Source organism: Bombus vancouverensis, chromosome 5 (genome assembly GCF_051014615.1).
Source record: "Bombus vancouverensis nearcticus chromosome 5, iyBomVanc1_principal, whole genome shotgun sequence".
Taxonomy (NCBI): Eukaryota; Metazoa; Arthropoda; class Insecta; order Hymenoptera; family Apidae; genus Bombus; species Bombus vancouverensis.
The window spans coordinates 16,638,631-16,655,821 of NC_134915.1; the positions used below are offsets into that span (position 1 = coordinate 16,638,631).

General features: G+C 40.0%; 2 protein-coding genes across 6 annotated transcripts in view; one reads left to right on the forward strand and one right to left on the reverse strand.

Moving 5' to 3' along the window:
* Window positions 1-80: 80 nt before the first annotated feature.
* Window positions 81-17,191, reverse strand: part of LOC117158441 (G-protein coupled receptor moody) — a 24,064-nt gene continuing 6,953 nt past the window's right edge. The window contains exons 1-5 of one of the 5 annotated variants that reach the window (XM_033337319.2): window positions 13,217-14,080; window positions 8,693-8,902; window positions 5,377-5,615; window positions 2,965-3,277; window positions 81-2,798 (exon numbers count right to left, since the gene is read on the reverse strand). In XM_033337319.2, coding sequence (XP_033193210.2) covers window positions 1,809-2,798; window positions 2,965-3,277; window positions 5,377-5,615; window positions 8,693-8,902 — 1,752 coding nt within the window. In that variant the 5' untranslated portion in view covers window positions 13,217-14,080 and the 3' untranslated portion in view covers window positions 81-1,808. Of the gene's footprint in view, window positions 2,799-2,964; window positions 3,278-5,376; window positions 5,616-7,487; window positions 7,626-7,992; window positions 8,208-8,692; window positions 8,903-13,216; window positions 14,081-17,191 lie in introns of those variants that run through there. The other 4 variants (XM_033337321.2, XM_076618362.1, XM_076618364.1 and 1 more) reach the window with 4 other exon arrangements.
* The window catches only part of moody (G-protein coupled receptor moody), a 27,132-nt gene continuing 18,842 nt past the window's right edge, over window positions 8,902-17,191 (forward strand). Inside the window, exon 1 of the mRNA XM_076618365.1 lies at window positions 8,902-9,940. The gene's annotated coding sequence lies outside the window, so the exon portion shown is untranslated. The remainder of the gene's footprint in view (window positions 9,941-17,191) is intronic.

The window sequence follows — 17,191 nt, forward strand, 5'->3', positions numbered from 1 at the left end:
TCAGCACATTCATTTTTTTCTTTTATAAAAATTGATAATTATTAAATCAAGCTAGAAGTCAATTTTCATTCAGCAATAACTTTCCTGCGGCGTTTCACCGTATTCGTGATTATATTTAGTTTAAGTTTCCTAAGCTCTTAATGCGTTAATTCTTAAAGATTATTTTAACGATCTCTCGCAGTCTATAACACGAACGAAATTTCCATACATTGCGATATTGAACGTAATATACGAATGCATCGTTGTTAAACCCGTGCGTTTCTCCTATCGTCGGATGGATCGAAAGCGGTACAGACGTATTTTTCTGCAAACGGCAGGCAGGACATAGCATAAATCCTCGAATCTTTGCGTTTCGATGTTTAGAGAGACACACGGAGATCTCCTCGGTTGGAGATTAATTTTATTCACGATTTTCTCGAATCGAAGATCTCGGCACTTGTACCGTGTTTCCTTTGAACTTCTCGCCTAGTTCTGAATGTTACGTTACTTTGAAATGTAATCGAAGCATAGATCGAGCGTTAAATATCGTTATTTTCTAACGTGGTATCTTCGAATACTTGTTATTCGTTAAATATCGTTCAGTGAACTAATTTGAGAACCATCGTTCGGAACTAATTTGTCATACCTTGGACAAATACACTTTTGCTTTTGGTAACGATGTTCATTTCACGATAAAAAAATAAAATTGACGATTCAGAAATAAATATGATTATAGTTGCAACAAACGTTGTGGTATTTGCTACACTCTGTACATCGTAGAGTTGTGTACTTTAAATTATAATACAAAGAAACGACACCAAGTTATCACGATGTATTGTCTTGTAAAACATAGTTATTGAGCATAATATCTAATTCTAATACGCTTAAAGATTGAAATGTCATTAACGATTCGTTATCGTTCCGTTAATTATTGACATACATTTTCCGCTAATGAAATTCCACTACAATTACCAACAATTTTCTTAATATCCTTTTAATAAAAATAGGCAAACGAGATAGTTTTTTTCTTCTATCCGCTTGCTCGTAAATGTCTCCTCAATGAGCGAAATGCTACTTTAATCTTCGATCGACGTAATCCATATTTACGCAACGTTTATAACAAACGTACTGAATTATACAACGCGTAAACATTCGTCTATTTCAGTTTACATTTCCATAGTGAGAGCGCGGATATTTACGCGAATGCGTATATTTTTATAGCGAATGGACACGAATCGATTTACCATTCTTCCGCGATTGAAATTTACCTTTTTCTTCGACGTCAATTCCAATCACGAAATTCTAATCGCCGCATCGAACCGTAATTAAGCTATGAAAAGACACGTATGCTCGTGCAAGCAGTATCGATAACTACGAAGCGATCGACAACGCGATTTCAGAGGGACGTTCTTTTCATCATCGAACACGTTTCTCCAAGCCACATAAACTCCTCTTAATTCGTTAAAAATCTGTTTGAAAAATCGTAGCTCGCAATAACAGTGGAAACGACGATTATAAATTTAACCGAAAGAAATATGCTGCACGTGGCGTTATAAATTAACGTTAATTGGCCAACATAATCCATTAGCTGGTCGTACACGCATACTATAAAAATGTCATAATTACAAGTGGCTAAACAGCAAATACCGCGTCGTTAAAGCACGTCTTGCTTCCTATATTTCTGTGCAAGTTTATCTCTGTATGTTCGTATTTCGCGTAATTCGAGCGTACGAACATCCGCGGCCAATCGACGATGCAAGTTCGTCTCTGAAACGAGCCATAAAATCCAGCTCGTACACGCCCACGAGCAAACTGGCGAACCCTCTTGCTCATCCTGGCGACCTCCTGGCTCCGTTTTTCACCCCGGAATCGTTCCTGCAGAGCAACAGATTTTTGTACGCGCTTCTATACTCGGAGCTCATGACCACGTAAACCACAGGATTGATACACGTAGTCAAGTAGATGAGAATGTAACTGGCGATATTCAAGCCTCTCCAATCGATCGCATCCTTGAAAGTCTTGGTAACAGTGATCGGCAAGTAACAAACGAGAAACGACGAAAATATCACCAGGATCATCTTCAGCAGTTTCTTGTCCTTGTTACTCATCCTCGGTGGGCCATCGGAATTGCGGAATTTTTGCACGCCCGTAAATCTCGACTCTCTGCGAGCGATCGTCGGTCTCCTCCTGCTGTTGGCCGATCGATCCGGCGTGTTCGATCTCGAGCTGTCCAACCGGTCGCCGTCCATAAACGCTCTGCAGTTGAATCTCTGTACCCAGAGAGCCGATTCGATCACGAACGAAGCTCTGCTGGTCATTCTCTCCAATTTATTTCGAGCGTTCGCGGAAGCTTTCTCGCCGGATTCTTTGATCTTAATTCGGTCGTTCGCGAGAACAGTCTCAGCCGCGTCCAGATCGTCCACGTACGGTATATCGTCTATCTTTATTTCGAAGCTAGGCTTCGCTCTATCACAGTCGTCGACGAGTTTCTGGCTCGTCGTTTTCTGCCTCCTCTTGCATCTTTGTTTCCGCTTCCTCCTTTGCCGCGTCCTCTCCTCTTCGTTCTCGCCTTCCTCGTCGTCGTCGTCGTCCTCGTCGTCCTCTTCCTCGGACCCGGCCGAATTCTGTTCCCATGAAAGTTGCTCGGACAAGGATTCTTCGATCGCCGATCTCGAAGGCGTACTGGTGGAGCAGTTGAGCCGGTTCGGCGAAGCTACGGTGCATTTGGAGGAGAAGTTGGCGCAGAGTACGCTCGCCGCGCAGCTCGAACCCACCACCGACAGTTCTTCCTCTTGGATCCTCGGTGATATGGATCGTCTCTGCAACCGAACGAAGCAAAGAATAATAATCGCCTGCTGTTCATGCAGGTTTTCGCGAGTCCATGGTTTACGAGAAAACGTACACGCCGAAAGTCAAGACGATTTACAGGGTTTTAAAATCGACGAGCACCTACGACGTTCACCCGTCGTTGCGCGCTACGCTTACCTCGTGGTTGCTTTCCACAGCGTCCGTGCTAGCATTTACGTTGCGATTTCTACTTTTGCAAGCGGTTTTCCGAACGATGTAGAAGATCCTCGCGTAGCAAACGACGATCGCGATACAGGGAATCAAGAAGGCAACGACGAACAGGAACTCCTTCGGACTTCGACCATTTACGTCTGGCAGGATGGAACAAGAACCAATGGCCACGTCCAGTCCAAAGCGACCCCAGTTTCCAAACCACGTAACGACCAGGGCACCGAATGCGATCGTCCACGTACTTAGAATCATCGGTGTTATGTATCTCGATTTGTATATCCTGAAGGCAAGTGATAGAAGAGGCTTGAGAATATTTGCAAATATTTGCAGAAGCGTCGTGCATGGTGAAAGAAAATTATCCGCGTTTTACTGAACTGGATGATAATTCGATTTTGCAAATAATTCAAAGGCGGAAGAATAATTGACGATCCGACGAGTATATTTGTGCGGACGAATATACGTGTACCGATACGTACACACAGGTCGATTAGGATGAAACGCGCGTGTTTAGTCTACTGTAAATCATTTTCATTCCGGATGGGCTTGATTTATACCGCGTTACGAGCGTATCACGTTGAACGACCAAGTCGTAGCAAAATTACAAAGTCCACATAGGCAATTTCCTTTTGCGTTCGTATGATTTGCGATGGTTAATCGGTTTGCTGTTTTGGACGAGTATACTGGTGATGGAGAAACAGCGATATTTTGAGCTACGACGAGTATACTCGTCACGCGTAAAGTAATCAGGTCGTTCGAAAAGTTTCTCTCGTTTCATGAGGTGATAATAGATGAACGACAATTTCTGTTTTATATCGTTTCGTTGAATTAGGTATGATCCATTTCGTTCTATTTCTATTATTATTACGTTCGTGTATGATTCGATAAACTAATATAAAACAATAAACATCGTGCGTCTATTGTTTCCTTTTAAAACGAAAGAAACTTTTCGGACGACCTAATATTAGGTCGAAGGAAATAATGGATGCACAATGTTTTTTGTATTGTATTATTTTATCGAACTACGTACGATGCATTTTGTTCTATCAAAATAAAGATCACAACGATCGATAGATTAGGTTTCACGTTTGTACAAAGATGCGTCGTTGTAAAACACGTGTCTGTAAAAGAAAGACACTTTTCGGACAATGCAATAGTTGCTCTTTAAATTGCAATTTAGTAATCGCAATAAGTTGCAGTAATAAAATCACAAAATAAGAAAACAGCCGTTTCGTCGCGACTTAACACTAGAACTAGCGATAGTTAACACGAAGCTATTTCTACGAAAACCAGTGAAAACGACTGGTCTTTAAAAAATACGTAATAATAGAATATTTTTATATTTATCGATTTATTACTTTCTCACAGAAAGAATTCCACGTTACGTAGTACTTTTTTGGTATTATTAATCCATCCGGGATCCCTAAACGAGGGTTGACACGTTTATAAAATTGTAGAACCGGTCATTTCGACTACTGTGGTATTTCTAGTATTAGTATGTAGCGATCTAGCGATCGATCCGCAATTTTCCTGATAACCGAAATCATCGTATCGAACGATACGCGGTGAAAATTTGAAAAACGCGTGGCAAGTTGTACGAAACGAGGAACCTGGTTAATTGGGGTTCGATAAACAGATCGCAGGATCCTTTTACGCTTTGACGAGTACCAGTGATTTTCACTGGCATTGGTACAAGTAGCCTCGATACAAAATTATTTCCAGTTTGAATACATAAAAAGGAAAATAAAATTCATTATATTGTTCTTTTAGTCATCGTTGCGGAAGTCATTACATCATCGCGGAAAAAAATATAACATGAAGTAGGAATTTTAAAATAAAATTGTAAAATCTGTCAATTTGATTGCTGTGCTAGTTCCAGCGTTAGCATCTAGCGATCTGGCGATCGATCCGCAATTTTCCTGATAACCGATATCATCGTATCGAACGATACGCGGTGAAAATTTGAAAAACGCGTGGCAAGTTGTACGAAACGAGGAAACTGGTTAATTGGGTTTCGATAAACAGATCGCAGGATCCTTTTACGCTTTGACGAGTACCAATGATTTTCACTGGCATTGGTACAAGTAGCCTCGATACAAAATTATTTCCAGTTTGAATACATAAAAAGGAAAATAAAATTCATTATATTATTCTTTTAGTCATCGTTGCGGAAGTCATTACACCATCGAGGAAAAAAATATAACATGAAGTGGCAATTTTAAAATAAAATTGTAAAACCATTCGATTTGGCTACTGTGCTAGATCTAGTGTTAATTCTACGTTACAACAGTCACGCGTACTCTTTTTTCAAAAAGTTTCTGAAAAAGGTAGCGACACGCAACTGGCGAGGAAAAACATGGGAAAAATACTTGGTTTACTTACCTGGGATAAAATCTAGGATGGCCTATCATAACGTAACGATTGATCGTGATCGCTAATATGGAAAACAGGCTTACTGCTACCAAGCCGTATCTTAATAAAGGAAACAGTTGACATAGAAGCGGGCCGTGTCGCCAGGAACTATGCCAGAAGGTTGACGTAGCAAGAGGAAGGTTGAAGCAACAGAACATCAGATCCGAAAGTGAGAGGTTCATTATGAAGATCGCGGTGGCGTTTCTTAACTGCGAACAATGGTAATTAAATTAAATGTTAATTTAATTATACAGGGTGGTTGGTAACTGGTGGTACAAGCAAAAACGGGGTGATTCTACGCGAAAAAAGAAATCGAAAATATAGAATACAAATTTTTCTTTTTTTTTCATTTTTCCATCGAGACAACGATCTACAGTGAGATCCGTTATGACGCGATAAAGTGCACGCGTACCGACCGAAAATTCAAAGTCGATTTTCTCGAAAACGAAGCCTCGAACGAAAAATTTGTATTCTATATTTTCCACTTCTTTTTTCGCGTACAATCACCCCCTTTCCGCTTGTACCACCAGTTACCAACCACCCTGTATGTTTCTCGTGTGTTTTCATGCTATATGGTTTCGACGATTCCACCGAATTAACATCTTCTTTGCAAAATTATTAAAAAATATATAGCAATTTATATTAGTAATAATTAATAGAAAACTAATTTTCTTTCTCGAACGAGGAAAAGACCGAATCGTGAAAAGACTAATTCTGATACTCGATGATTTAACTTCGATTAATTTAAATTCGAAACGTCGAATATACAGGGTGGTTGGTAACTGGTGGTACAAGCGGAAATTTTTTTTTTTTAATTTTTCCATCGAGACAACGATCTACAGTGAGATCCGTTATAACGAGACGCGATAAAGTGCACGCGTACCGAGCTAAAATTCAAAGTCGATTTTCTCGAAAGCAAAGCCTCGAACGAAAAATTTGTATTCTATATTTTCGATTTCTTTTTTCGCGTAGAATCACCCCCTTTTCGCTTGTACCACCAGTTACCAACCACCCTGTATATCAAGCGTAAATTCAATTGTAGAAAATAACGCGACTGTACGTACACTCAGTTGTGCATAATCGTGGTTACATACGATACATATTGTATACATTTACAATTACATACAATTGATATACAATTACATATTGTAAATCGTAAGTAGGTACGCGCACGATCATTTTCAATTATCGTATAATATAAACATATAAACTTATTATTAAAAATATGTTTACTAATGGTAAACGACGGTAATGGTAATAATTTACAATGTGACGATAATTCTCGTGAAATCGATAATTCCATCGATTCATCCGCTGCTTCGTTTTACTCGCAATAGTCCGAATCACAGGCAATGGTTTTTCTTTGTACAGGATCAAGGCAAAAGTTTCGTGATACACCGAAAGTCACAAACCGCGTGTGCATCGTCGATTCGAAAATCGTCTTCTACGAGTCTTCGATCCTCTACGATACGAAAATGTCTCGTTGTCGCGATTCGACGAGGATAACGAACAGCGGAATAAAAATGAACCATTTGACTCGGAAACCAAGCGATTTGCGGATTTTGTCAATACCAGCTAATAACAAAATCCGCGATCGCTTAGTTGCCAACCCCATAGAAATTTACAAAGAAATTCTCGATATATCGGTCGTTTAATTCGACGATGAAATAAATGTCACAGAAAATGAAAAACATTCTTCCATTTGATTAATTAATTCTTTGACAAACTCCTATTTTTCTATCGTTCTGTTCGCTTGACATTGCGGAAAATGGTTCTTCCTTCTTTCGCCTCTCCGCCACTCTTCGTTGCTTTTAGGCAAACCGACAACGTGTTCTGCGATATTCCGCTAATAATATTTCCAGAAAATAGATTGGAAAATGTATTTGCTGGTCGTTACGCAACTAGAAACGTGCGTAGTTTTGAGACTTTTGCTGCAAGTCGAACGAATCGGAAGGAAGAGCAACGTTTATAGCGACGCAGCGGCAAGTTATCATAGCGTGGAAACGTGTTATCTCGGTGATCGCGTCAACTTGGTAAATATACTTTTTTAACAGATAAATGTTGGCGCGTTCGTAAATTACACGTAAATCCAGCGAGTGCCCATAAATTCGATAAGTCTCGGTGCTGCCAAAAACATCTCGTTGCATAAACGTTGGTTGCGTTTCGCCAGACCTATCGAGTTTTCTCACAATTGGCGAGCTTCGACGAAAGGATCGCGAAACCTAAAAGAAAAGAACGCGTATTCCCGAATTCTTCGCGAATTATAGCGTAACTTTAAAGGGAAACGTTTCGAATCGAAGAAACCTTCATTGTTATTCGCCACTGGTTGAGACACGAAGATGGTAGCCACCCCGTGATAATCAAACAGCCAAAAAATTCTACCAAATGTCCAAATCGGACAAATTGTGAATGTAAACAACTAAATAAAAAAAAAAAAAAAAAACTGGTTAAACAGTTCATTAGCACGACGAAGCGAAAAATACACAGGCGAATAAAAACGATAAATCGTCGATGAATCTTTTCTCGTAATTACAGTTCCATGGTGATTTGTTCCAAGATTCGCTTCACTCTCGTATGCTAATTTACCTACGCCAGCTTTTAACCATTCCTTACGTCACTTTTACTTTTTCCTATTGTCTCGAAACGAGATTCGAGGTGAACCACTTATTGACCTAGTCGGTGTACGAGCAAATACCACTTAGCGTGCTACGAGTAACTAGAAATTCAAGTAACCGCAACGCCGCCGAGTATATTTCATTCCACGTGACAGATTCGTCGTACGACATTTTTTCGCCTCGTCGTATCCACCGTTTGCTTGACTTACGCGCAAGCATATCGTTTATAAATCTCTTAGAAAACGTGTCACCGCTTTTGCCAACGTGTCGTGTTGTCGTAACGCAGGAAATTTCCGATTTCGTTGAATCCTACGAACGACGTGTTCGCGGACAAACTACGGCACAGAGATAAAATTCCTCTGTGAAAACGTGTTGTGGCTGATGATAATCTAACGCGTGTCGATCGGAAGCTTCGAATAATTTCAGCGTGTCCGAAGAAATAAAGAAGCAACGCGAAAGAGGAGAAGAAAGAATAGACGGGACGCGTTCGTCGAGGATAGAAACGCGTGTCACTCGAGCGCTATGAAATACAAAGGCTTCGAGTTTCTTGGCGCGCGTTAGAAAATGAAAAAGAAGAGAAGAAACGAATAAAAGAGATATAGCGATAGGTGTAGAAAATTTGAACGAAAGACGACGAAGACGCGGAAAAGACGTATCGCTGGAGCGCTGACCTTTTTGGTGCGGAAAAGAGCGACGATGGTGAATAAATTTCCCGGGATACCGATGACCATGAAGAGTATGCAACATCCAGCGGCGAAGTGCAAGAGCCATGGCGGATATCCCACGAAGAGGACCGCCGATCCTGGATCCCTGAGGACCTCCTGGATTGTCTCCTCTGTGCCATTGTGACCGGTCTCGTTGCTCGCCATCCAGTACTCCATCTGCGGACAGCATGGTAGACAGGTGTCGTTTTGTACAGGAGCGTAAAAACTGGTCGCCTGTTGGCGACGACCGGCAAAAACAAGCCTTTTTTAACGAGTTGGAAAAACGATGTTACGGATGTAGTTGCGAAATGGAAAATTGAGTTGTACTCCGACGATCGTTATAATATACGTCGCGTTAGAAATAAGTAAGCGTGGCTCGTTCAAGTATTCCAACTCTTATCGCTTACGAATTTCTTTCTTTTTTTTCTTTTTTTTTTTTTACAAATATATCGTACTACGTTTTATCTAAAGAATTGTTGAAATTTCGTGGGTATCGCAACGAGGGGCGACGACTATACGATAGCGAGTGTACAATTGTGGTGAAATTGGACGAGACGAATTGGACAGGGACAAGTTACGACACGTTTATCGCGAACGAGCGATTAATGAAAAATTAGCACGTGGCATCGACAAGGATCTGAGACGTAGGATTAGCAAGACGATCTGTCTCGCTACCGCGTCGATGTAAATGTATTGCACGGTATCCCACTGAGGATAGCCATCCACATGATAAGCAAACAGTTAAAAAATTCTACCAAATGTCCAAACTGGATAAATTGTGAATATAAAGAACTAAATAAAAAAGGAAAACGAGACACGGGAAAGCAGCGTTAGGCAGGACACAAAGTATACGAAATAAAGAAACGCCAAGGGATCAGTTCGTTTCGCCAACGTCGCTGTCCTGGCATTTTATCCGTCACGCGAATTGAAAGAGTTGGTTTACCGAGAAAAACCAACATCGAAGGGTACAGAAGAAAATCTCGTACGAGGTATCGGTATTGATAACATCAGGTTTATGCATCGAAGAGAACAACGTCAGTTTGGACATCTGTGGGTTTCAGAATCGTCGATCGAGCGGCAAACTATCAATTCGTATCCGATTTGTATTTATATTTAAACAGTTCACCCAGTACGTATCTGTATCTGATAGTGATCGATGAGCGATAGCAATTAGCGAAAGCCACTCCCACGATGCTGACGAGATCAAATGCACAGGTATGTACATACACGTCAGAGTTTCCAAACTATTTTTCAATCGTTCGTTAACAGAGTCAATCAAGTTCTAAAATTATAATATAAACAGGAAAAAGTATAATTTAAATGAAAACGAGATCAAATGCAAAAGTATGTACATATACGTCAGAATTTCCCAATTATTTTTCAATCGTTCGTTAACAGAGTCAATCAAGTTCTAAAATTATAATATAAACAGGAAAAAGTATGATTCAAATGAAAACGTGATTAAATGCAAAAGTATGTACATATACGTCAGAGTTTCCCAACTATTTTTCAATTGTTCATTAACAGAGTCAATCAAGTTCTAAAATTGTAATATAAACAGGAAAAAATATGATTCAAATGAAAACGTGATTAAATGCAAAAGTATGTACATATACGTCAGAGTTTCCCAACTATTTTTCAATTGTTCATTAACAGAGTCAATCAAGTTCTAAAATTGTAATATAAACAGGAAAAAGTATGATTCAAATGAAAACCTGATCAAATGCAAAAGCATGTACATACACGTCAGAGTTTCCAAACTATTTTTCAATCGTTCGTTAATAGAGTCAATCAAGTTCTAAAATTATAATATGAACAGGAAAAAGTATAATTTAAATGAAACCGAGATCAAATGCAAAAGTATGTACATATACGTCAGAGTTTCCAAACTATTTTTCAATCGTTCGTTAACAGAGTCAATCAAGTTCTAAAATTATAATATAAACAGGAAAAAGTATGATTCAAATGAAAACGAGATCAAATGCAAAAGCATGTACATACACGTCAGAGTTTCCCAACTATTTTTCGATCGTTCGTTAACAGGGCCAATCAAGTTCTAAAATTATTATATAAACGGACCTAGAAAAAGAAAGTATAATTCAAATGAAAAAAAAAAGAAATAAAGAAACTTCAATAACAGAATAAAAATGTAAAAGATCCATTACGATCGTAATTCAAAACGATTTAATCAAACTTTTTATCCGAATTTCAAGTTGCATTTCGTTTTAACGTCGAGTTTCGTTTAAATCGATAGCAACGCAATTTTCAGACAGTCGACGAGCTAACAACGCGTGAAAGCGTCACGTGAAAATGTCTTAGAATAAAAAGCACGGTTTCGCGCCTATCGACGACAAAGGCGATATCGTCTTGCGACTGTACACAGAAACAGCGAAAATTGCGCGCTGTTAGGCGCACGCGTGTCGCACGTTAGGAAACACTGATACGCTCGTATGTACGCGACATGGAATCCGATACAGTACATACGCTATTTGCGTATGAAACGTGCCTATTTGTTCACGACACTCCCACTTAATTCGCATATCTAATAAATTGACACACGTCTATATTAAGCAGCGGTATACAGATTTGCGTTTGAAGTACGTTCAACCGTAGACTATTTCGTGTATCACGCGAGCATTACGTGTTACGTTTTCTTACTTTTCGGCTATTACTTCCTAATTTACCGACGCTTTCGAAATCTACGGGGCTACGTTAAAAAACAAAGTATTAAACATCTCGATAAATACGATGTTAGAAACACGAGCGGCCGGAGGATCGGAAACACGGATCACGTGATACGTGGCTTCCTCTCTCGCTGCACGTGTTCCACCGCTTTGATGCTATAATTTGGCCCAGTTACGCGAGACACGCGCAAACGCGCGCTCTATCAAAAAATATCGTCTAAGACTGGATAACGTTAAATCGCTTCCAATGTATCGCGATTAGTTAAACAAACAATCGTATAAATTATCAAGGTAGTAAAGCGGTAGTTACACGCACGGCAGCTTCGAACGTAAATTATTAAGCTGCCCTGTTAAACGTACGATCGAGTAAATTCTTAAATCGGTAATCGTAAGATGGTTTTAAAAACGTAGCGTTTCTTAAACGTCCCAAGTAGCTAGGATCGCGGTGTCGCTGTCTCCGTCAGTGGGTAACACTCGTACGTTCTTAAACGAAATTAACGACGCTCTTTATGTAAATAAGCTTGTTTCCCTTCGATCTTCCTCCCTTTTCTCTCTGCTCGTTCACTCCGCCGCCTATGCTCACCATTTATTTACTTTCTCCCCGTTCAACGACTGTCTCGCTCGTTTTCTTTCCTACACGTTGAGAAAATGCAACGAAGGTACGTCTTTTTTCCACGCGTCCGAAGAGGAAGAGAGAGAAATCTATTTTCGCCGCTCGTGACGATACGCTCTTTCAACCGCGGAGCAAACTTCGCCTCGATCTTCCGGCGAATTTGCGTTTCTCGAGGGATCGCCAAGTCCCGGCGAACAAATGTATTTTACAAAAGCAACTCGTACCAGGGAAATATATTTAATCGAGCGAAAATCCTACTTTCTCCGTCGAGTCGCTTCGTCGAATCGCGTTTCTCCTCTCGGTTCGCCAAACAGAAACCGCGAAATTCCGCGTTACTTCGGTCTCGCGCATTTCGCTCGCATACGAACCGATGTTTCGAAGATCGTCGTTATCTCGATCGTACTTCGAATATTGTTACACGGATGCGCGAATACGCAGTTGTATTTCGATTTATCGACTCCCTCCGATAAGCGCGTATCGCGTTCGTATTAAAAACGCACCGCGCTGTGTTCGGCAAATCTCTTCCAATCTCTGTTCTAATCTCCGTCGAGATGTTAAAAACAATCGATCGTTCGAATGCTCGACGATTATTAGCACAGACAATCTCCACGTATGTTTCTTTCGTTTTATCTTCTCTGCTCGTACGCCGAACGCGGTTCAGGTACAAATCTTATCTTTGCGGTTCTACGTACAAATCTTATTTCTAATTTACGTCGCATTACGATTGGTATTTATTTTCAATTAACATAGACTAAAGTAACGAGCTTCCTTTTCTTCTCCCTTTCTTCTCTACGTTCGCGTCTACTTCTTTGCCAGCCTAAGTCGACGCTTGTTTTTACTTCAACGCAACGATAATCGCAATTTCAAGGAACAGATAGGCATCGTCTCGATGTCTCGGCAGAAAGATCGGAAATGAAAGTTTATAATTATATATTTGCATCGATAGTGGACGGAAAGATGAACAGAGGAGACGAAAGGCCGATAAACTGGCTAAAAATCGACGACTGACGATAATCCGTGCATCGACGAGTTACGTCGACGAGTTAGTTTTGAACGAACAACGCGTCCAATCTTCCTCTGCAGCGTAGCGTCACGAGATGCTAGAAGCGAATTCACGTTTTCGTCAGCCGTTTCGTGTACAGTTCCGTTATCGTCGTCCGGTTCTTACCTACGATCAATAGAAGAAGCGCTTACCCTCGTAAGAAGTAGACGCCGACGGTTCTGAGTTCATTGATGCGAATCATTTATGCGACTACGGACGAACAGAAGCACGTGCAGATTTCGATCGGTTCAGCCGGACCGCCTCTTTCAGCTTTGCCGGTAAATTTCGTTTTCAATCTGCCTCTTCCGCCTTCTATTCTCATCTTACGCGTTCGAACCATCCAATTTCCATGAAACGTGCACGCGCGACCAACTATGAATGAGATTTCACGCCCTCGCGATGTACAACACGCGGGCTACGATCGCCTTTAGCGACGCGTTCGTCGCCTTTCGCAGGGAAATCCAGAGAAGTACGACGCGAGTATTTGAACCTGTTGCGCATCTTGGATCTTCGTTTTTTTAGCAAAGGAGGGAAAGTTCCGAGGGAATTTCCGAGATGACGTTCCGCGCAAAATTTCACACCGACGACGTTCGTCGCACTCGCGGAAGAAAGAAACGAGCAACGCTGTGTATAAAACGTTTTATCTCAAAAATCGAACAGATTTTCAGCGGATTCGATTCTTCACGACGAAAGTTGTTCGGCTCTTCGGCCAGGCGACGAAGATATCGCGGAAATAGAAATTGTCGCGTTCTCTTCTTATTTATCTCTGGTAGTATTCGCCGCACAGTACGCGTTCAGAGCTACAAAGGACTCGTAGTTACATTTCTGTTCGGTCGTAAATTGTCGACGACTCTCGATATTTAAGAAACCGAATGCGTAGGCCGATTTTTCCACGATCGAAATACACGTAGGCTTTCGGTTCAAACGAGAGACCGAGACAGCCAAGATACCACAAAAATAGAAATCTCGATCGGAACTGGTCTCGCGGAATTCGCGAAGCGACTAACCGATCGGCCAACTGGACCACCGAATTCGCTTCTACAGATGAGTTTTCTGGATCCTAATAGAGCGCAGGCGTGGGGTTAGTGTCCTTCACGAACAAGAGAATATTTATTCTACCGGACGAAAATCTATTTTATTAAGTTTCTTGGGAGAATCACGCGAATCTACGTGCTATAGTGACCTACATACATCGCCGTTTATAGATATTTAGCCGATGAAAAAATCGTATTATAAACGAATCGCGTTACAATTAGAAACGTCGATATGAAACATTAACTTTTAGACATCGATTAATAAGAATAAGAAAGATTACGCTTCTAATTATCGATAATTTTAATAAATCACAATTAATCGTTGAGCTTATTTTTCCTATTATCTCGATAATACGTATGTTTGCTCTGCTTACGCTTATAGTCCATATATTTGTTTGTCGTAATTCATCTACATTTTCAGAAATCACAAAAATCTTTCTTTTTTTTCTTTCTTTTGTTTAATCGATCATTTTAATAAATGACAATTAATCGTTGAACTTATTTTTCCTATTATCTCGATAATACGTATGTTTGCTCTGTCAAAAATCACAAAGATCTTTCTTTTTTTTTCCTTTCTTTGTTTAATCGATCATTTTAATAAATGACAATTAATCGTTGAACTTATTTTTCCCATTATCTCGATAATACGTATGTTTGCTCTGTCAGAAATCACAAAGATCTTTCTTTCTTTTCCTTTTTTTGTTTAATCGACAATTTAATAAATGACAATTAATCGTTGAGCTTATTTTTCCCATTATCTCGATAATACGTATGTTTACTCTGCTCACGCTTATGGTCGATATATTTGTTTGTCGTAATTCATCTACATTTTCAGAAATCACAAAGATCTTTCTTTTTTTCTTTTTTTTTTTTTGTTTGATCGATAATTTTAATAAATGACAATTAATCGTTGAGCTTATTTTTCCCATTATCTCGATAATACGTATGTTTGCTCTGTCAGAAATCACAAAAATCTTTCTTTTTTTCTTTCTTTTGTTTAATCGATCATTTTAATAAATGACAATTAATCGTTGAGCTTATTTTTCCCATTATCTCGATAATACGTATGTTTGCTCTGTCAGAAATCACAAAGATCTTTCTTTTTTTTTCTTTCTTTTGTTTAATCGATCATTTTAATAAATGACAATTAATCGTTGAACTTATTTTTCCTATTATCTCGATAATACGTATGTTTGCTGTGCCTACGCTTATGGTCGATATATTTGTTTGTCGTAATTCATCTACATTTTCAGAAATCACAAAAATCTTTCTTTTTTTTCTTTCTTTTGTTTAATCGATCATTTTAATAAATGACAATTAATCGTTGAACTTATTTTTCCCATTATCTCGATAATACGTATGTTTTCTCTGTCAGAAATCACAAAGATCTTTCTTTTTTTTCTTTCTTTTGTTTAATCGATAATTTAATAAATAACAATTAATCGTTGAGCTTATTTTTCCTATTATCTCGATAATACGTATGTTTGCTCTGCTTACGCTTATGGTCGATATATTTGTTTGTCGTAATTCATCTACATTTTCAGAAATCACAAAGATCTTTCTTTCTTTCTTTTTTTTTTTTTATTTGATCGATCATTTTCTAATTTTATATTTATTTTTAGAAGACTCGTTTACTTTTGCAAGGAGAACGATAGACGTTCGATCGGTACAACGGCAAATTAAGGAGATTTCTTCGCGAATTACGGCGATCTCTTTCAATCTGGACCTGTTAACAAATCCGAGGGCGGTAAGACATCAACGGTGAAATCAGTGAAGTCGTCGTTTAACGAACGACGTTTAACGTGCCACGTTGTGGAGGCGTGGACGCTTAATAGAATACACGACGAGCCTGGGCAACGGCAATCACGCTGCTACAAAGTAATCCGTCGATTCGAGCAAAAGTCTCTTTCACTTTCATGCGAAACGTTATTTTTAGACGGTGCGCGTGGTTTTATATTTTTACGCGCATAATTAAATAACTGGAGCCCAAATAGCGATCTTCTTCGTCCACCGAATATCGCGATAAATTAAACTTCTTAACTTAAACAACGTTTCGTTCGTTTTTACGTATCGTACGCGTTCCCTAAACCTCTGCGAGAATCTCAGACTTCGGAAAAACCTTTCCACCTTTGTATACCACGATACGCGACGTTACGTAACATCAAACACCGTGTTACACTTCCATTTTTCGGACATCCTCTGCGTTTCCTGTGTTCTTCTTCGAAAACGAAAAAGAAGAAAGAAAAGAAGCAAAAGAGAAAGACGATCGAAAGTCGTTAAAGATTCGCTGTTCCAGACAAACGTCGGAAACGCGAACTTTCTACAAAACGTTTTAAATTTCCGTTTAAAGCGTTTTAACATTCCACGTAAATGCCGTCGTATTGTACGATGACTTCCGGTGCACGCGACATTACAAATCACGCGATCGTTGTCCGTAAGAAAGCTGCTGGATGTAGGTGTACACCGCGATTACGCTTCCCGAATGATTTATAGAAACGTGGCGCATCGACTCATCCTCGATGCTTACTCTTAAAGCACCTACGCTTTCGTTCGAAGCACGCGTTCCGTCCGCATGAAAACACCACGGTCCCTACATCCTTTTTAAAAATAATTACATTTGCTTAGCAGCCAGGCTGCCGTACGATCGAGCCGCACAAAGGGGGAGAAAGCAGCTGGGTACGAGCGTGCACAACGGAAGAGCATCTATCGCGCCCCTAATAAATCGGAAGTGGAATCACCGTTCTCCTCTTTTTTTCTTTCGTCTGCCTCCTCCTTCGCAAGAAGGAAACGCCATTTACCCGTTCGCTCGATCGTTCACCGGGTAAATATAATTAATTAAAACGGAAGCTTTTCGTCCAGACGATTCGACCAAGGGGATGATTTAAATCGTCTGTAAACCGAAGCTTCGCGATTGGGTCTCCACCGTTGCGTTTTATCGCGTTACGCCGATTCTTCGAGATCTTTCGTCGATGGTTGCACACAGCCGCTGTTTCGTACGATTTTCCAATCGATTCTTTCGTCTCTACGTTGCGTAACACGCGCGTCCGTCTGTTTGTTATCTTAGAAATCGAGAGTCGTTGAATTTTCACGCGA